The sequence below is a fragment of the Aphelocoma coerulescens genome (assembly GCF_041296385.1).
Source record: "Aphelocoma coerulescens isolate FSJ_1873_10779 chromosome Z unlocalized genomic scaffold, UR_Acoe_1.0 ChrZ, whole genome shotgun sequence".
Classification (NCBI taxonomy): domain Eukaryota; kingdom Metazoa; phylum Chordata; class Aves; order Passeriformes; family Corvidae; genus Aphelocoma; species Aphelocoma coerulescens.
The window spans coordinates 47,049,719-47,072,052 of record NW_027184085.1 but is presented as its reverse complement, the minus strand read 5'-3'; the positions used below and the strand labels follow the sequence as shown (position 1 = coordinate 47,072,052).

The window sequence follows — 22,334 nt, the reverse complement described above, 5'->3', positions numbered from 1 at the left end:
TATCACAAAATATTCTGAGTTGGAAGGAACCTACAAGTATCATGGAGTCCAAGTCCAAGCGAATGGCCCATATGGGGCGCTAACCCACAACTTTGGCATTATTAGCACCCTACTGTCACCAACAGCTAATTGTCAGTGTATGCAGCAGTGCTAAACCATGATTTACATTCTGTACATGAAGAACTATGGAAGCTGTTGAAAGATGCCTTAGCCACTTGTCCAGCTCCTAGCAGAGCAGAGTGAGTGAGCACCCTTTCTTGTTTATATAAAACAGAAGAGTGGTCCACCAGAGTCCGTCTTCTTGTAATTGTTAATCACTACGAATCCAGGAATATAAATGTTCATGCACAGTGAAAAAGATACTATTTCATAAGGTTGCAATTACTAGCTTGGTTTTCAAAAACAAGGTATCTGCATCAGCACCTGAACTTCAGACAACTTTCTGGAACCTAAGCTGCACAGTGTTCATAAATGTACCAGCAACACCAAAGGTGTAATATTCTCATTACTGATTAGACCAATGTCAGTATTGAGTTTCTGCTGGGTAATAAATGGCGGTGAGGTTTTGATGAGAGAATATCTAGTTCAGACACAGACTAGGTAATGTTAGTCTTGCTCATCTGTCTAAATGCATCAGGCTTCCATAAAGGTTTGTCCAAAGGCATAATAGCATAAAACATCACCACAAAATTCAGATATGCTCTTACAAGATTTTGTCTGAAAATTCTAGCCGAAGGAATTTCAGATCCCTCATTCACATTCTGGAGCTGACTCTGTCTGTATTCAGACCCTACTTCCCCTCATTTAGAGACAGAAGCACATCCTTCAAGATCAGGTGTATCTTTCACGTAGACTGGTGCTAATTACACAATCAGCTGCTAAACGTTCTCCAGTACTCTGCACATATGCAGTAGAAGCAAACATAGAAAACTTGAAAGCAAATCTCAAGGGCTGTTGAGACCAATGTCACCAACAACAAAACTTCTGCAAAATAACAGTTCATTTAATTTCAACACAAATCCTTCAGTCATTCAATTGTCAGTAACATCCTTCACTGTGCAATGCACTGAAGAGGTGTTCTCTCTACCAAGTTCAAGTCTTTGAGAACAGAACAGTTGTTTTATTATAAAGTCATATAGTTTATAGCTTATCCACTCAGGTCAATCCCCTGGACATTAATGCAATAAAAACACAATCCAAAACACTGAAACAGATTACCTAGGCAGCAGCTCTACTAAAATTCCCCTACAAAAGCAGGTACCTTTGGCATATTTGACAGAGTGGAAAGTTTCTCATCTCTCTTGATCTTGATTAAAAAAGTAGCTTTAAATGATGGTTCATCAAAGCATGGAAAAGCAGACCTTGCTGCCAGAGGTTCAAACTGAGTCGCTGCAAACCACCTAATGGGAAGAGTGGAGAAGAGCAAAGTAAGAATTATTAAAAGCATAAATGTCAGTTTATTTATGATAGAACAGTCACTTCCTTCCCAAACCTTCTAAGAGCTTATTATGGGAACAGCTTTTTGAATAGTAGATGACAAGGCTGGACCAGTCAGAATAAATGCTGCATTAACAATTTTTTTCTTTAAAGCTGAAAAACCTACTTATTTGAGGAGTAATCTTCTTGGCTATTTTTTGCTTTCTGAACAAAGAAGAACGCACTTAGAATAACACAATTACGAAACAACCACCAAAATATAAACCAGCCTGTTTCCAGAGAGAGGGAACAAAAAGAAGATTGAAAAATTAAGTTAGTGAGCATGCCTACTAAATAAGAGTTTGGAAACATCTGCAGAAGACAGGACTGCAAGGAAGGTTTTTCATCTAATTGCCAGGCTATTTCCTGCAGATGCTCCCACAGTTCAGCTAACTGTATGCCTGCTCCCTGTGCTGGCTAGTAGATGGATTCTGTCCAAGTTCATGTACTGTCTTGTCTCTAATCCAACAGCTATTCATATCACAAGAAGACTTCTCAGGAGTCTACGTTCCTTCCCCACTATTTTTATACTAACTAGCTGTGGCATTTACAGCTTTTGGTGGAGAGCATATCTGACTTTTGCACCTACAAGACAACACAGAGTACAAGAAGTTTACTAATTGAAGTATTTACTGGAGCTAAACAGAGAAGATGCTCCACATTGCTTTTTTATCTTGCTGGTTTTTTTTAACCTACTGCCAAGCCACCTGCAAGTGTTTGGGGGTTTTGTTTGTTCTGCATCATGATTCCAACTGTATTTTTGGATATACAGCTTTTATGAGAAGGCATACTGCTAAGAATTCATAAGATTAAACTGCATGCCTGCTTTCAACTTCTTACTCTTTTCTTCTTCCTGACAAATTAATACAGTTTCACTCCATGATTGTGCAGAAGAAAAACAAAGAATAAAGAACCATTCTGCATAAAAATATAAATAAGGTCCAATTTCTTTCTTTCTTTATTTTGATTTTGGCAACAAGTTAAGTGAGTTATCTTACGATTTGGTAATTTTTGTATTTTTGTGACAGTATAAAAATATTCAAAAGAAAGTAAAACTAAACTAAATATATTTTCTTGCAAAATCAGCTTGATAGTTTGAGTTTTATACAGAACATGCAGTAACAACAGAGGTTATCAGAGCAGTCTACATTTGTAAAACTGCAGACAACAGGCACACAGAGACAATGCACCTGCAAAAAGAAGAAGCGGGCAAGGCAATGGAAATAATGAGTTATCTGAAGAGTTATCTGAAGAGTTATCTGAAAAGGATTTACTGAAAAACATACAGGTTTAAACATGTGCTACATTCTGTTCCTGAACAAAAGCAGGTAACACTGGACTGAAGGGGGACAAAAATTCAAATAACTACTCACAGACTGTATTTTTTCTCTGTGAACAATTATGTGTCCTCTTTCTACTACAGTAAATACAAAAAGAAAAGAAAACTGCAGCTACATCAAAATATGAAAAAACCCACTGAGTTTCAATCATTTAAGTGATTTTTGCCTTTGACACTTACTGCACTCTTACGCCCACTTACTGCATGGGAATGGAAAGTCTAATGTTTGCAGTAAGTTGCTTAGCTGACCCGCACGGCTTTTCCTGTCTCTTGTTTATCGCACCACACTGTTTCTAGAAGACCTGCATGGACAGTTACTTGCCCACAAAGGCATTAACACTCTTAAGCATATGACCAGCATAAGGCCCATTTGAAGTGGGGGGGGAACAATTTTTAACAATCTTCCTGACAAAAAGCACTAATTTACTCTTTATAAAAATGAGTGCGACGTTCCCCTTTTCTCCAGTCACCTGGGACTTTGCCTGACTGCCGTGACTTTTTCATATATGATCAAGAGTGGCTTGGCAACAACCTCTCCTAGGTCCCTTAGGACTGTGTGATGCATCCCTTTGGGCCCCATCGGGTTCCTCTCGTGATCTTGAACCTGACCTCTTCCTGTGATGACAGGACTCTGTTTCTTCAGTCCCTGTCTTGAGACTCAAGGGCTCAAGAAATGTGGGAAGAATTTCCAAAGAGAGAAACATAAAATTAAACAAGCCAAAAAAGCCACCCTACAGCTACCTACAACCACCACACTGCAGTACATTTCACTGTAGGAGAGGCTGCCACAACTTAAGGACCTCATCCATGAAACAAACTTTTCAGGTAGATTAATCAAGAGATTAAAGACTGACTTTCTCAACAATAATAAGTTGGATAAAATGTCCAATAAAAAAAGCAACCTCTTAACTTCCATTATTAAAGCACAATCCAGAAGTGACAGAACAGAGAAGCTGTATTACAGGGCATACCTTTGCTTAGAGTTCTCATCCTTGTAAGAAATTTTGTAAAAGCCATAGTAGGTGTCTGATAAATTAGATGAATATTCTATATTGACAGTATAATTCTGTCCTGCAAGGAGAGCCTCTGGAGCCATGAGTGCAATCTGGTCATGCAATGGATATTCCAGGAATTCAACTGGCTCTGCTTGATGCCCTTGTGCTGAAGTAATCGTTGCCTTGGTGATATTAAGTCCTGAGCTGTGAAGTACAATCTTCCGAGTAACATGGAGGATGTTGACCACTATTTTTACAGAGCCTGAAAATTTCAGAGTAGTTAGGTTTGGCTGCAAGACAAGATCATAGTGCAGTGGTATAACATCAGGAGGAAGTCTAATTTTTGCCCATGGAAATACTTTTCCATTGGTTGCCAAAGGGTATATTAGTTCCATTGTATGATTTTTTTTATGGCAGCCTTCTTTGGTAAAGGTACATTTGGGAAGAAGATAAATCACTATTATTAATGAAAATGCAATCACAAAAACAACTGTGCAAACCACCATGGTCCTCGTAGAGGGCACTGAGCATGATCCATTTGGATTTTGCCTATATACAGACATGTTATTCTGCAGACCCGAGCTTCTGTTCATGAAGGACATCCCCAACAACTTTGCTGATGACTCATAATCCTCTTCATCATCGTCCATTTCATGCTCTCCAAGGCCACGCACCAAGAGGCGGGAGCTTCTTGGTTCATATTCCACTTCATCAGGCTCCAGTGGATGTAAAGAAGGCTCTTTGGCCAAGTCAACCACATCAGGCTCCTCTTCAAACATACTGTTTTCAATCATATTCCTGGGTAACTGAATTCGATCTGAAAAAGAAATGACCATATATTACATCATAAACAAAAGGCTTGAGTGTGATACCTCAAAGATATATAACTGAATTACAGAATGGGAAACACCTTTACAGTATATACCATCAAGACCGCTTCCATTTTGTCTCCTAAGTTTGCTTCCAGGAAATATTTCTATGCTTTTCTGCCTACCACAATTTTGTTTCCCTTGTGCGTAAGCACAAGCACCTTACACCGTAACTGGAGGTCACCTATACCACTGCATCATTCTCCCAGCCCACTGATGTCACTGGCTTGGCTGCATTTCCTCTACTCCAGTAAACTATATTTGTACTCAACTAAATTATTTAAGTTGGATTATTTCTTATGTCGCACAGTAAAGCACATTAGCCAGTACATTTCTAGAGGTGTTTCAAATATGCTGCTTGTTAAGTTCTTCAGCATGGGAGAAAATCTGCCAATGTGATGGCAGCCACACAAATAAAATATCCATTTGACATTTTTAAACTTCATTTTTCACAAACATTGCAAAAAAGATAAAAATATTTCTCACATAAAAACAGCAGTATAAAAATTATAGTTCCAATTGACATTTAAGATCTAGCTCATACAATCCTTGAAACAATCCATGCATCTAAGAAGTCAAATCAGTGCCAATCAGACTGTTTGCACCCATAAAACTTGTCCTTAATAGATAATGGATCAGGGAATATAAATGATGAATTGAAATTCATACCAAATTTTAAAATCACATTTTTATAGCATGCAGTTATATTTTAATGGTCATATCTGTCACTGTTTATGTAAGAGGTTATCTTTTAGCTAATTAGTCTCCCGTCACAGGTTCTAAGGGACTAGATAATACTTTTGCCCAATGCAAGGCTTCAGAAATGAGCCTAACTCTTTCAGACATGAATGTCTACTGTCAACTGAACAATATTCACATCACACCTCTATCTTCCACATTCTGTTTCCAGAATGAGAAAGCTGAATTTTTCTCTAGATGTAAACTTACTGTAAAGTAGGCTTACTTTTATTAATTTCTGACAAGAATATACATTTTTCCAATATATAGACATCCCAGAATATGACTGTTCCTCTAATGTATTATTTATTTCATTTTTCATTTTATTAAAGTCAAGTATCTATATAGCTGAAAATCTCAAAAGTGAAAATAAAACATCTTAAAGAAAATATGGCAAGAATATTTTCAAACCAGATATACTAAGTTCCTCAACATTCACTCTAAATGTATCCAGAATTCCTGTTTCAAGGCCAAAAACTCAGAAAAACTGGAGTGTCAGTAGCTATAGCAATGAAAAGACCTTAAAATAAGGTAAAAAGGAAATAAAAAATCATTCCCCAAAAAATGCAATACAAGAAAGGTGCAGTAGTCAACCTGAACAAGAGATACAGAGATATATGAAAGCAGGGAGTTTCCTGAAATTTGGATCTACTTGTTCTAACTAGGAATAGGAACAGAGGATCACAAGTTATCTGAGGTTGAAAGGGACTTCAGGAGGTCATCTGCTTCAACCTCTAGGCAAAAGCAGTTTCCAGAATTTTCTGTTCTTATGGCATTTCCCAGTACAGAAAGCCTGGTTGCTCATGTGCCAGCCTTCAGGCTGTGGTGGCAGTTCAGTGCTCCAGCACTATGGTCTCTACACTGGAGGCCACACAGAATAGAGAGGACAGAAAGCTAAGTTACAAGAGAAAATACACAGACAAATTAGAGGAGGAAAAAACGTGGGAAGAATGCATTGTGCAGCAGAAGCTGTTTTACAATTCCTCCACCCAAGAACAGTTTATCAAGAACCCACTATGCTACTTCTAACAGAAGTTCTTGATTACTCCCCTCAGCTGGTTGCTTTTGAAATCTGCTGAGTAGCTTCAATCAAATTTGAAAATAGACTCAAGACCAAATTTCTTCAAGTCCCAATGTACTCCCACCCCAAAACAACCAGCTGCTGGTGGAACACGCCCAAATCCATATCTGCTATGTAGAAAAGGCAGGTATTAAGACTCACATCTTAACCGCTCCAAAAGGTAGCAGTCAATCAGTACACAGCTCCAACCCCAGCCATGGCATGTGCAGCTGCATGGCCAGCAAAAGAGGTAGAAGACAGGGGAGGCACTGCAGAGGGAAGGAGGAGAAAGATAAAGAGCATAAATCTAGCAGAAAGTAGGTTTCATCAGCTCCGATGCTTAGAGAACAGTTTGTTTTTTGGAGAGCTTATTCTTTAATAAGTTTCTTCTAAAGACAATATTTTCAAAGTTGCATGCAGGTACTAACGACTTTTTCAGCCAAAAAGAATTATACTAAAGAATCTCAAACTGAAACTAAGACAGAACAGTTAAATTAGAAGTTAGCTTCAAGACAATTCACAGTTTTAATACCTAGAGACATATATTTCTAGGCAGACAACCATTATAGTCAATTTCTACAGAAATATTTGCACAAATCGGAAATAATAAAAATCTGTAAGATCAAAATTTTACTGCATATCAAAAGCATCACCAGACTACTACTCTCCATTGGAAAGAACATAGACCAAGTATCAAAAGTTTACTAGAGCTATTTATGCTGACACAGAAGTCTTTTTATCATTTTCTTTATTCACAGAATACATTTTTTGGAGATGAACCATGGCAAATTGGTTTAAAACTTTAACACTGAGATAAAGTCTGACCTCTTTGCTTCCCGCTGGTTGACTGGAATTGGTAACATAATAGCATGAGTGAATTGAACTTTTATGACATTTCAATTTTAACCCATGGGCTGTTACAACATGAGCTAAACAGCCACATGAAGGGGAAAAAGCAGGGTTCTTAAACTGAAACATGCCACATGGAGTAAAGAGCAGCCTGAGGAGCATGATTGCAAGCATCACATTTCACTGTCATCTCTCATACCACGTATGGCCCGGCAGCAAACATTCCCATTTAAAAACATATACAAAGCAGATTAATTCAGATTCCAAATATAACAGAGGACAAATTAGTGTAACTGCAAGAGTAGGAAAATTTACCTGTAAAGAAGCTACATGGTTCCAGTGGACTACCACTGTCATGCCAGAGGTTGCAGGTGCCCTGGAGATATTGTGGTCACACCAGTCCACAGTTACGGAAGTACTGATCTGAGCTGCTAAAATGAGCTACAAAAGCTACCTGCCATCAAGCACGGCAATTTCAATCTAAATCTTTGCCAAACATAAGTTTAGTGTGAGAGTAAAAAAGGAGGTAAAAGAAAAAAGTCTTGGAGGTGAATCCTGTTGCTCTCTAAATAGCACTAACAAAATGATGCTAAAAGCTTGAAGATTAAAGGTTAAGCTTTCAGCTACATCAGCCAAAAGCTTAAACACAGCCAAATAAAAGTGATTTTACACAATTCTTCTACAAATTTTTATTCTGAAAACAAGAGATTTTCAACCTCTTCCCCAACACATGATCTATTATCACATCTAGTGGTGAATAATGTGAATACTAACAGTTAGAAACAATACTGAGAAAAGAGGTGAAGTTAACTACTAAGTGGCCAACAAATCCAGAAAACCAATCTTCCTCATACTGAAAAACTGAAGGAAGGCAGACATTTTCTCAAAATTGATGGTTCTGAAAGTTTCTTTAGAGCTGCCTCCTGCAGCACAGATGCCCAAAAACCCATTGCAAGATATCTCCTCATTACAATATTCAGGGATCGTAACAAGCTGGGTCTGTTCTTTTCTGTGAGGACGACAGAAGGCTTAGACGTGAACTTCAAACACAGTTTGTACCAAGCCAACAGTACAAGCTTGCTATGTGTACTGCAGTCTTTGATAATGTGATCCCATAGGCGTACCTAGCTGGTAGAAAGTGGCATGACTAAGAACACAAAGGCAAGCGATTAATTAGCCACACAGCTTGTTCCAAGCCACACAAGCCATACATTTTTCACTTCTACACCCTTTCACAAATTAGTCTTTAAACTCACAAAGCAACTTTACCACAATACTCAAGTTCAGTATGAAACATAATCCTACAGGAACAATCAGGTGTTGGAGTAAAACAGTCCAGCATTTGCTCCAAGTACTTATTTTGTCTAAAGAGGTCCAATCTCATTAAGGAGGAGAATGTAAGCTTTTCCCTGAAGTTTAACAAGCAACACAGCTTACTGAATCTTAGTGTGTCCAACAACGAAGTATCTTATCATGTTTGGTTTTTAGAATCTATTATAAATACTCCATAGAATTAAAAAAAAAATCCATTATACTTCAGAGGCAGTATTTTCCTGTAGTGCTATTGATACCTCTTTTTAATTCTAGAAACATGTACTTTTCCCTTGCAAAACAAAATCAGTAGTCTGATGTCTATTGGGATTCATGTCTGGCTATTCTACCTCAGAACAGAAATCTCAACATTCAGAATTCTTATATGAATCTAAATGACCCATTACTTGAGTTCATTCCATTTTAAAACATATGCAGGAAATGCTCAAAGGCATTTTATTTTTCAATTTCTCAATTCCAATTAAGAGGCTAAAACTAAAAAACCTAAAAATCCTGTTCAATCCAATTCAATTCAGACAGACTGTTACCACTTCCAGAGACTGAAGTTCAGCACAATATGATCTTTAAATAATGAGTAGATATCATACAATATTTTAACAGAAAAAAATGTTAGAGGAATTACAGTAACAACTGACAAGTTGTAGCAACCAAACTCCAGATTGCAGATAAGTGAGAAACTTTCTGTAACACTGGAATAACCTAGGAGCAAAACAACTACTGGGTAGCATATACCAGAAGTAGCAAAACCCAAGGCCAGACCAAACTGCCCTGTGTAAAGGGGCATAAAGTGTGCCAACCAACTGGAATAAAAACTGATACCCCCTGAATGTAAACTACTTCAGTTGCATATAAATAATGGGAGAGAAGGTGCAGAGTTAACTACTGCCCAAAACCAGAAATCTGTGCCTGGTGGGTCCAGAAAGAACACAGAAAAATGGTGAGCCAAGTACCTGTTTTGCTACCGAGCAACTCACTGATACTAAGTCAAAGAATAATTTTGTTCAATGATTTCAGGAATAGATATTTAACAATGCCATTAGCTATTAAGAGCCATAATGCTGTTTTTCATACCTAGCTTTTACATCCAAATTTGAAAGCAGCAGCCCTTTTTTTGGCAGAAGCAGCTGCTGACAAAACAGCAAATTCCATAGACAAACCACATAAACTTGCTCCTATTGAAAGCCTGGTTGCTTTTGCTAAGGCCATCCAGCAGGGCAAAAATCAATTCTGAGGTGGATTTTTTCCCTTTAAAGCTATTTTTAATCTTCATGTACTTGCCTAAATGCTGCCTCAGCTAGAAATAGAAGTTAAACTCTTGCAAGATTTCAGCACAGACAGTAAGATCAGACTATGTGATTCCTAATACATGAATGAGCTTGCTACCAGGATGGTGAGTTTGAGGAAAAGATGCTATTGGGCACAAATACTGTGCCACACAGTCTAAAACCGAAAGAACAAAGGCTCCACTATTACTTAAGAATCGGAAAATTAGTTCTACACTGTTAACATTTAGCCAACAGCATAAAATTCCCTGTTTCCAGGATGCTGAGGAGTTATTTGAAGCACTTACGAGCATTTGCAAATATTTTGTGTATGGCAGGTAAGCACGCTCCAAGCAGAAAGATGCATGCTTGTATGTATGTGTAACTCAACTGTAAAAATAGTAAGACTGGTTGCAGTACATGGAACCTGACCTTCTCTCCTTTATTTGGTCTTTGGGACTAGTAGTAAAGGAAAGGAACGTGCTAGTGAAGACTAAAGCAGATCACTGATACACAGCCATGGATATAAAACTGTACAAATGCTGCTGCTCTTTAAGTTATTTAATCCTTGTCAGTAACTAACACTATGCCACATGGAAAAGACAACAAAGGAATTCTGCAGAAATAATGACATATATGAAGACACCGCCCTCTCATATCAAGAACACTGAATTCAGTATAACCATTTCCCAGAAAAGGAAGACAACACAAAGGTTGTAAATTAGATATCAAAAAAACGTTTCCACTGAAACTTAAAATTTGTATTTTGCTTAGTGAAATAATAATTTAACATTGTATCTGAAAAAAAGAATTAGAAACACTCCATAAATTAAAAAGCACCTATTAGCCATCACAAACGTATTAAAGTTTTCTGCTACAATTGCACTGTCTTTAAAAGGTAATATGATCTGTGCAGCTAACATGCAGACATGGCTCTAGAAAGTTTGCAAATAATAGATGTACCTGCTATAAAATCTGCTCTTTTAGGGAAAAGATGAACATGTTACTCACAGTACAGTACTCATCTATACTTATAAGAGAGGAAACAAAAAATATACCTACTTAGTGAAATTTCTCACACATATCTATGTCTTCAGTCATCCCAAGCTGGTGACCAGAACAAGATGAAATATGAGACCCAATTAAAACCAGATGTACTTGCATTGTACAGTTTGCATGCAAGAAGGAACAAAACAAGTTACAAGAAAACGGCATTAGGAAAATTCAGCAAGTTTTCAGAAATGGTATGTGTTTCTATTACTAGCTTCTATTTAAATTTAAAATAACTCAAGATTTTAAATGCACAAACCACTAAGGCTGTCACTATAAAAAATAAATCTCAATGATCCTTTCTCTCCTAGAAAGGCTAGACTTGACTGTAGAAACAAAACCGTGATTTTTCACACTGAAGAGTCATCTAAAATGTGTACAACATCTGAGGCACTAAGGATTTGGAAACACTAATAAAGGTTTACACTTTTCCTCCTGAACTGTCTGATGTAAATCTGCATCTTCAACCTCAAACAAGGGGAGGGTAGAGACAGAGAAATGGTTAATATACCAAATCTCTCTGAATTGCTCTACCTAAAATTTCAGAAGTGTTACTATAGAAAAGCAACATAGCATATAGCAACATAGCAATCACCTTTTTAAAGTTTGGGGTTTTTTTAAATTAAATTCAGCACAGGCCCAGCTTCCACATTTAACTAATAAAAGGCACAAATCTATTTATTTATGCCAAGTTACTTAGTATAAATGTAATTTTAACAGAATTGTAAAAATTAAAACTGTATACTTGTGCTCTGCTCTTACTAATGGCAGTTTACCAGTTCTACTTAACAAGAAGCACCAGATCAATCACCCCAATTTCGAATTGCCAAACATTAATGTTTTTATAGAAGACAGAAGGGAACATTCACTCTTATTTGTGCACCTCATGCTGGACTCATTGCTTGAGACTTGCTCCAAATCTTAGATCCTATTCTCACCCCAAACTATTCTCCTGGTTGTTGTTTCTACATTGTCTGAGAGACAAGAGATGGGCAGCCCAAAGGGGAGTGCCAAAACAGACTGACTGTCACAAATGCTGAAACTGACATACAGAGGCATTTTGAAGATAATTTTGATTCCAAATACTACAACGGGAATTCAAAAGGTGAGAAATATTTCAGAAAGTGCAATCACTTCCTCAATGGAGACTAAAAATCACTGGTTCCATACACCACTAATTAAGGGGTTTTATTACTGCAAATCAGCACTAGAGTTTAAATCAACAGAAATAACACCCAGCGATATAGATAAAGTACAACTGTTTATCAGGGTTTTTTTCAATAGATGAGGAATAAATGGCTGGCAAAGAAGAGGTTTAATTGACAACTAAATATCTGAATTGGTAGAATTTGAAAATGCACACTTAAAACATTCATTGTTAACATTTTCTTAGATATAAACTTGATATTTTTCTAAATCTAAAGATTAAATAAGGCTGGAAACTTTAGCTAATGCTATTTATGAATTGCATAACCTAATATGACAGAAATGAGTTTCAAAAATCCAGCAGAGAAGGAAGCAACGTTCTACCCTACTTAAACAGTTCAGCAAATGAAATGAGAAAAGACAAAGATTAAGGAACAGAAGTGACAACTTAGAAAACTGAAAATATTTTATATCAATAGTTTCATGGAAGATTAATATTTTAAGAATAAAACCCTCAAAAGATTATTAAGACAATAGGGTTTTTTGTTTTCCAAAATCCCACTTCCCTATTTATTTAGGCATTCAAATCCATATATATCTATTATGTCCGATTTATATGCTGTATTGTAAAATGTTTGGCACAGGATTTGAATGACATAAATGACATTATCTCATCAATAAATGACATCTAATTTTTTTCCCCTCAAATTCTCAAAGGATACAAATAATCAGCATTGATTGATCTGTGGCAGTATATGCCCATAAATGCTCAGTCTACACATAAGTGCTTAAAAGAAAAAAAAACTCCTGCTATCAAAAGCCTTCTGTTACGTTTGGATGCAGATTCAGAGCTGCTTTCTGTGTTACTGCAATTTCAAAACCTACTGGTCAAATCAGAAATAACCTCAGTTCTGTAATGAGGCTAATGACAGGTTGCGTGCTCAGGCAAGCGCTTCCATATCTGAACAGAAATTCTACAAGAGAGACTTAAATCAACTGGCTAAAAGCAACTTCACTGGTACTTAACCTTTAAACTGTAATTCACTGTTGATGCAGCATCAGCAGCTAGAAAAGGAAAGCCAGGCTTTCAGACCATTGAGTATAAATATGAAGTCTAGATTTTTAAAGTCAGCTAAAGCAAACAGATAAATGGACAGACCCACTCATATGCAGAAGTGCTTGTCATCTTGATGTTCATGGACAGTCCCAACTATGGGTTGGAGTCTCTCAATCCACCTGAACACTGAGTACATAGAAGCTCCACTGCCTTTTGATATCTGAAAGGAGACCACCTCCAAAGTTACTTCTGAAGCAGAATTGCCTCCCATCTCTGCTCAGTCAGAGAATTTAACAGAAGGAGTACAGTACTGACTGGACCTGGACCAGAGATACGCAGTCCAGTTCCTGTTGTCACAGACAACCAAAACAACTGATGGACAATCCAGACAGAGTTTACATGCAATTCCATTCCACTTGAAAAGTGAAAAAATATGAATCTGAAGCCATATCCCACAATCCTTTATACTGCCTTAGCACTATCTTCTGCCTGTTTCACTGATTACTTGCTACCCCAAGGAAAAAGTCTTCAGCATACAAAAGGAAAAAAAGGGTGCAGTGAAAAATAAACATTCAATAGCATCAGTAATGCTACAGACAGTCTTGGAAAGTTTCTTTAATTTATTTGCTAGCAATATTCCACGCTCAGCATGCAATTATTCCCAGAACTGCAGGTTCCCTGCTACTACCTAGCAACCATTCTTTAACGATTAGATTTGCCTTTTGTATGAACTGTTAATTGCTGTTGTCTAGTGTTTCAGTTTTCCTTGGTGAATTTTGTACAATAGGATAGTCAAAATCAGCACACACTGGTTGCTGTAGATCGCATTATTAAAAAAAAAAAAAAAAAGGGATAAAAGAGTTGAAAATGAGGGGAAAAAAAAAAAGGCAGATATTTTATATATTTAGCAGAAAATGGTAGTAACAGTTCATCAGACCTGTGCCAAAGAGAATTGCTACATGATTTCATCTGGGAGGTATTTACTTTTGAAAGAACTTAGTTTTAAATTCTTCATTCACTGCTTTCTGATAAGTTCTTCTGGAGAGTCTGAGCAAGCAGCATTCTATAAATCTGTGCCCAAGACTACAAAATTAAAAAAAACCCCAACATTTCTAATCTATTTAGGACTGGGATAATTCCTCTAAAGATATTTACTTTTATTTTAGCGGCATTTAGAATACATTGCTCCAAGGCAACCCTTGGCCTAAAGATTTAATATGGCCTGTAGGTTAGGCTGCAGTGAGAGTAGATCCCTTCAGTGACAGCTGCTGAGTCAAAAGCAGCACTCCAAGGTCTGAGCAAAAGTTAACTGAATACAAAAGGCTTCTAGTGGCTAAACAGGTCTTGAAGTTGTAGAGTAAGTGTTGCAGCGGGGATACTGCAACACGCATATATCAAACCAGGAGTCCCGTGAAAAAGAAACAAATATATACGGACGGATTCTTGCTAGATGTTTAAGAGATGTTTATTTCCCCAGCCGCATGGCCGGGCTCTGCTGAGGGACTCTTACAGTCGGGGCCCGAGCTGCTTTTGCCCGCGCAGGGGAACACAAACCAACCAATGGGGAACGAGGCTGAGCAGGGGCAGGGAAACCCCGTGCCTCCCTCAGGGCTACATGGCGCGGGGGAGGGACCCCAACATCTCACCCGTTTTATTTTAATAAAAGGAGAATGAAGACAATTGGATAAACATAACAAGAACAGTTTCAAAACAAAACAAGCCACCCTCCTGAGTCTTTAAATGTCCAAACAAATTCTGTGGAACATCTCAGGGCTGACAGAAGGGAGACAGAACTCTCTGGACATGCCTGTGGGGAAACTGAGGCAGGAGAGGGTTTAATTTCTTTCCTCCCCCTTTTCATCCCCCCATCGGCATCGGAAAGGGATTTTTGGGGAAACAATTGGCAAAGGCAGGGGTTTGTGAGGGAAACCATGGATGAAAAAACGGATTGGGAATAAACTGGGGATAGGGTAAACTTAGGAAAGGGTTCATATTGGGTATAGGGTAAAAGGGGAAATTAGGCTGTGGGTAGGGAAATTGCTGGAATGGATATTGTTTATAATTTTGTGCATAACGGCTGCCTTTGACGGGAATACCTCCAGGCCCAGTAACATTCGCTGCTTGTAAACCCTTCTTTCCTTGCACTATATCAAATTGAACAACTTCCCCATCTCCTACACTTTGCAGGTAATTTTTAGGGTTATTCCTTTTAATGGCAGTTCTATGGATGAATAAATCTTCCCCTGTATCATCTCGTGTTATAAATCCATAGTTGTTTTTCACATTGTACCATTTCACAGTTCCTGTGATTTTCGTTGCTAGAACGTCTCCTATCACGTGCTTGCGTGTCTGTCGTGGCTGCTGGTCCCGCGTGGCCGCCGCCTCGCCGACTCCGACATCTCGGTCAGGCCCCCGCGCCGCGGCCGCTCTGCGCTCTCTGCACGGCCCCGCTCCAGCGCCTGTCTGGGCTCTGCACGGCTCCGCTCCGCAAACTCCACGCTGCTTTGAGAGCGGCCCCGTTTCGGCTCGGCGCTGCACTGCACAGCTTCTCGTGTCGCTGTGGAAACCGCCGCTTCTCCCTGCATAGGGCTCTCTGAGCCGTATGCACAGAGCGGGCTTCCACGCTGACCTCCGCTTCCTGGCTGCTCGTGGCCCACGGCACCCATGGCGCCTGCGGCATCGCTCCCTCACTCGCGGCTGCGTAGCCGGGGACCCCGAGACAGGGATGGGGTCCGCAGTAAGGCGCGCGCTCCCGAGGGGGCCGGGCGCATCCAGCGCAGGCACCTCCGCTGGCACGGCTGCAGTCATACACTCCTGGGGTGGCCGCCACGCGGTCTCGGCCACGGGAGAAGTATGATCTTCTGCTTTAGGGGTAATGGGATCATACAGATGCTCCTGAAGAGCGTCACTGATTATAAAGGATCCACGGAGAGCTTCTATCGCTAGTCCATCCCTTAGCTTATCACAGATCTCGTTCCAGAAACACTCCTGAGAATATCCAGGAGGTTTGATATCAAAAAGTAAGTCTCGAGAAATATAGGGGAACTCTTTGAAAAGCCAGATAAAAAAGTGTTCAAGATCTCCCGGTTCCAATACTTTTTTGTTTTGTTGTTCAAGGATCCCTTTTACTTCTAGATACATTTTTTTTCTGTGGCTCAGAGAGCCCCATTTCCCACGATTCTTCCATAGTCCAGATATGCAATAGCAAAACAAAACCAAGAAGAGGAATCCAAAGTTTCCAGGGTTTACTCACACAAATCAGTCACGGGGATCGTTCTGCCCGCATTCTCCACCATATGTTGCAGCGGGGATACTGCAACACGCATATATCAAACCAGGAGTCCCGTGAAAAAGAAACAAATATATACGGACGGATTCTTGCTAGATGTTTAAGAGATGTTTATTTCCCCAGCCGCATGGCCGGGCTCTGCTGAGGGACTCTTACAGTCGGGGCCCGAGCTGCTTTTGCCCGCGCAGGGGAACACAAACCAACCCATGGGGAACGAGGCTGAGCAGGGGCAGGGAAACCCCGTGCCTCCCCTCAGGGCTACATGGCGCGGGGGAGGGACCCCAACAAGTAAGTACTACAAACTTGTCTTCACACAGGTGTCTACAGTTTGATTTCTGAAATTGCTGATGCAGACAATAGAAAAATAAAATCAAAGGCTATGCTTAACAACAGCTGTCTAACGTTACCAGCTCCCCAAGACACAGGCTCTCTCCTCTTTTGTAAAACAGAGGTTTAAAAAAGAGATAAAGGTGTTACTTGATAGCTCAGCAATGATTTTTTTCTGGGATGAATTACTTTGAATCTCAGCAGCCCAAGTGAAAACAGCATCTCATCTGTACACTCCTCTATGCAGCAGATATTTTGATGTCCTCAAATTTCTTCCAAAACAGTTGAGCAGTTTCTTGTGTTCGTGGATCCTTTTTTCCTGGCCCATAGAGCCACTTTTCCAAATTCATGATATGTAAAGTCCAACTAAGACCAACAAAAATACCCAGAAAATTATTTGTTACTGACATTTCCACTTTTCAGCTGTTCCACTTTTGTAGCTGTTCAATTAAAACTTATGTGAAAATACCCAGGCCTTGTTCATAAAGATTTCTGCAGCTCAAATACATCAAATATGGGCAAAGAGTGGGTTATTTAAAAGAAAAAAGAAACAAGCGAACAGAAGTCTGAAATTACTTTGTTGCTGAAAAACAAAAGCCAGAATTCTGAGGCTTGACAGGCAACTTTGCCATTTGCATTTCCACATCTAGTTCTCAAAGAGTCTGAGTTACTGTATGGGCTTGGGGTCAAAACATCTGAACAAGTGTAACTTAAACATTCAGTTACTGTCGTGAGAATTCTTCTGGGAAAAAAATGATGAGCAGTAAACACTTCCTCTCCATAATGATTAAAACAAAGCAGGACTTTGGTTAAAGTTATTACCTCATGAACTCATGAAGCCACTGCTGAAAGTTCAAGATGAAAGAACTCAGGTCAGTATACAAATTAAATGTCTTCTATCCAGAAATTTAATTCTTATTTAAATTCTTCTTTTATTATTAAACCTGGCTTGGGATATTTCTTTCTTCTTTGCTCTATCAATGGGTAAATTAGTCTAAATCTAAGTGAGTTGAAATAACAAAAATTTAGAGCCAAAATGCTTAGTTAAGTTACTTAACTGTATGCCAGTTCACATACAAGATAGAGAATTCCCATTTTTACACCAAATTTCAATGACACATTCTATAGAAAAACAAAAAACACACCAAAACACAAAACCAAACCACAGTTAAGTAAGACAGGAATTTTCCAAGTTACTTAGTTTCTCTCCAACTACCTGAAAGGAGGTTAGTGAGGTGGGTGTTGTTCTCTCAGGTAGAAGTGACAGAACAAGAGGAAATGGCCTCAAGTTCACGAAGGGTGGTTTAGGTTGGATATTAGGAAAAATTTCTTCACCTAAAGGGTTATTAAGATTTGGAACAGGCTGGCCAGGAAAGTGGTGGAGTCGTCGTCCTTGGAGGTATTTAAGGACACGTGGATACAGCACTAAGGAACATGGTTTAGTAGTGGACTTGCCAGCGTTTGGTTAACGGTTGTGCTCGATGATCCTAAAGGTCTTTTCCAAACTAAATGATTCTATGATTCTATAAATAATTGCTTAGCATGGGGACTTCCAATTATGTATAAATTATATAAATCTGAATCAAGTAAATTGCACAATTCGTAGACCATCTCGATTTCTTTGCTGATGCCATACTGTATTCCTAGCTGTTAAAACTGGTAGAACATGACTCTGAACATCATTGGGCCCATTCAGCCATCTAACTCACCACTGCATCTAACAGAAAGATACATCACCCTCTCACCACATCCCACCATCCTTTCCCAGACACCTGTGTTCAAGATAATGCAGACACTGTTTTTTTCCCATCCTCCTCTTTATTCTTTTGCTCCTTTCAGAATAACAGTTCTGGACATCGTGCTGCTGCTACCTAGCAGAAGATAAATGATTAAAAATGTTAGCAAGCTCTTCCTACTTCTCCTCTGAGCACTACATTCACTGACTCACTGTAGGACTGCATGCCTATTTCCAGAAGCAGTTAACATAGAAATTAGTGTAGTTCCTTATTCTGAAACCTTCACAAACTCTTAACTACCTCCTTCCTTACCTTAGTTTCCATGCAAAGATATAGGAGTCACTTAGTTTTTCTAACTGCCAGCTCTCCCTGCTCTATCACTGTATGTCTTGTCTAGTCACAGCTGGGAAAGAAACGCCTCAAAATTTTGGAGGAAGCAATTAAAAAAAAACCTTTGAATTGGAAAAAAATTACTTAACTAACAAATATTAATTTTAGAAATTGCTTTGCTGTTCTTCTGAAATATCACCCAAGAGAAGTTATATCAGTTTTGTTGAATTTTGCTCATAGACAATTGATTTACAGCATAGTCAGTAAATAATCCCTGTTGCCTCCTGCTTGCTCTTTGAGACACAGAAATTCACTTACAGAAAGAGTATAAGGGCACAGGCTCTTGATGATCACATGCAAAATGTCTGAGTGTATTGGGAAACCTATGCAAAATCCTAACTAAAACCTCATGCTTTCGTGGGTCAGACAAGCAGTGATGTTTCTGGTTCTATCCTCCCTCCCCCTGAGGAAAAGAAGTGTGAGGAGGAACGTCAAGCAAAACATTATATTTATTCAAAGTCTTCATGAAAGCAAATTACTCATCTTAAGGCATTTCTGGACCCAGCATTTAACAGAAAAACTCTGTGAAGACAGGCTGCATGGATCCTACAGAAAACAAGCACAACTCCTTAAATTCAAGACATGCTCAAATTTGAGTTCACACATTTACAGACAAAAAAACCCCTGAAGATTTACTTATGAAATCTAATGTTTTAAAGATACTGTACTTTGTTAACGGAACACTGTGTAAGTAAAACATAAGTAAAGAATAAAACAAGTAAAAATCTTCATATTTTCAAAACTCTGTCTGTAAAATTGCATATTGTAGAAGCAATGATTAATGTCACTGTACTAACACTTAAACATTGCATTACACTATTTCTTCTTGTGAACAAGTATCAACAGATACATCACATCAGACATTAAAAATAACTGAACTGAAGAAAGCAGTGATTTTTTACAAGGCTGCCTTTTAATTTTATAATCTTTTCAGCATGCTCTAAAAACTTGTTTATGATTCTTATTCCTTGTCCTATCAATTTAGCTCTTGTTTCTATAATGTGAATTACTTCCTGCACTATCATGCCCTGGGCTGTCTCCAACTCATCCAGAATAAATTCTGTGTTTGGAGGGAATGAAGAAAAGCTTATCTTATCTTTTCCAACAAGCTTGTTCAGCAAACAAAGCCTAGGTCCACAAACATGGTAGTTATGCTAAGACTCTGACTAAAGATTTCCTCCCTCTCTACTGTGTCTCCTTAATAACTCCATACACTATAAGTTCCTTCTGAGCAAGAAAATAATTCAATTCTACATAAAAAAAATTTACTCTTAGTAAAGCAGGACAGTACACAACGTCATTAATGTAATTTCAAATGTATCTGCAGTAAGAAAACAGTTATAACCTTTACTCAGCTAACTAAGACACAACAAGCCACTGGGATATCAAGGGAGTCAGAAGTCCTACTAAAAAGCCCTTTGCCTTCATTTCACCGTGGTTTCTCCTACCACTTTGGAACTGGGGCTTTTCGTTGCTTGTACATACACAGCTTTTTAGTTTTTTAGTTTTCCCTATTACACTGTCTTTATCTCAACTCCTGACTTTTCTCCTTTTTTACCCTTCTAATTCTCTCCCCCATGCTGCTGCATGGAATTAAGCACGTGGCTACGTGGGGTGTAAACGTCCATCAGGGTTTACTCACAACAAGAACAATTAGCAGAATTTTTTACTTACTGGTATAGTCAGCGTATAGGGTTAATATACAGCCACCCATAGGAAAGCACAAGTCTTTGCATTTCGGAACAAAAACTTTCATGCCTGCAGTTATTTTTAATGTGTTCAATCTCACTTTAAGAACCCTTACAGGAGAACAACATTTCTGGGGGAAAAAAAAAAAATGTTAGGCTGCTACAAGATAGATGTCACCATTTTTCTCTCTCAAATTATTTAATTCAGACAAAAAAATAGGAAATAATCCAATGGGAAAAAAAAAACAAACCAGGAAGTAATAGGCAATATGAAGCATTGCTATGAGAATCTCAATCATCCATGGGATTTGCCTGCTTTTAGAGACAGAACAGAAGCCATAGGTAGGCTAAGAGCATATTCTTCATTCCCATTATGCTGCAAGATTACATCTGCATTGCATATTTTTAATAGATCAAAACTGGATATATATATGCTTATATATACTTTTATATACTGAATGCAACTAAAAAAAAAAAAAAAAAAAAAAAAAAAAAAGAATGGCACACACAGACTCCAGTTAAACGAAACTTTTTGTTTATTGCTTTTTGTAGTATCAACATCTACATGCAAACAGATATGATGACTACTTACAATTTTAATAAACACTCAAACCAAAAGGCAGACAGTACCTAATGTCTGCCCATGACCTGAAGCACACATGCCACTCTGCAAGGGTTTGATTTCAAGATATAAATAACTGGTAGAGGTATACAAGAATCTGTATAGCTCAGCATATATCATGGCTTACACTGGACAGACAAAAAGTCTACAAAACAGATGCTGGTTTGGGAGAAAAAAAACCAAAAAGCCCTTCTTTCTCAAGAAAAACCCTTAACTTGAAAATCAACAGATTTTCCTGTATTGCAATGGAGGACAAATGTTGCTTTCCACTCCAAAATAAGCATGGGAACTCAAGTTCCAAGCCTTACAAGTCACTTGCACCTTCAAGCTATGCTGCAAGGTTTACTTCTGCTGTTTACTTGTTTATGTGGCTTTTTAAATGAATGTGAGATAAATACTGCAATGACAAGCTTCTGCACACAGACTGGAATAAACCCCTGCCAATTCACTGTATCATGGAAATTAAAAACAATATGTGATTTTGTATTTTAAGACACTCTCTTATCTGAAGTTGCCATAAGAAACATGAGCAAGGAGTGTAATTCCAAGGAAGTCACTGTTTATTAGTCTTGGGTGCTTCTGAAAGGTTCTCTGAAAGCCTCTTCCTGATTTTTAAGCAAAGTACCATTGCATTTTCTTTGGCAGGACCTCAGGCTGAAGAACTACATGGATCACTTAGATTTCAGCATTTACCAGTTAAATTTATACATAGATAGCCAGGATACTACCGAGATTTCTTTTCAAATCTTCACTTCCATATTATCAACAAAAAGAAAACACCATAGAAGGGGAAAAAGTGAGTGGATCATTTACTGAATACTCCACCCATACAACTGGCAAAAAACTAACTGTTTTTTGTCATAATTATTTATCTGGAGCTAAGAGGAAATACGGCTGACCAAACCAAGGTTAGTCTGGATTTTGATATCCAACAGAGATATATCACATCCAATCACATTTAACCATATATTTTCAAGTTTAAATCTGGTACCAGTTAGGTTTCCTATGAGAAAAGGCAGGGGAAATGGAGGGAAGGAAAGAGGAAGTGGTTTTAAATGACACTTTGCTCTTTGGATTCCACTGAGAAAGAAAATCTTCCTCAAGGTTGA

The 22,334-nt window shown here is 38.4% G+C and overlaps 1 protein-coding gene across 2 annotated transcripts in view; it reads right to left on the bottom strand.

The window, feature by feature from the left end:
* LNPEP (leucyl and cystinyl aminopeptidase) overlaps positions 1–22,334 on the bottom strand; it is a 55,082-nt gene that overhangs the window by 25,482 nt on the left and 7,266 nt on the right. The window contains exons 2-4 of one of the 2 annotated variants that reach the window (XM_069001315.1): positions 6,640–6,746; positions 3,787–4,627; positions 1,262–1,400 (exon numbers count right to left, since the gene is read on the bottom strand). In XM_069001315.1, the coding sequence (XP_068857416.1) occupies positions 1,262–1,400; positions 3,787–4,604 (957 nt within the window). In that variant the 5' untranslated portion in view covers positions 4,605–4,627; positions 6,640–6,746. The remainder of the gene's footprint in view (positions 1–1,261; positions 1,401–3,786; positions 4,628–6,639; positions 6,747–22,334) is intronic. The other variant, XM_069001316.1, reaches the window with a different exon arrangement.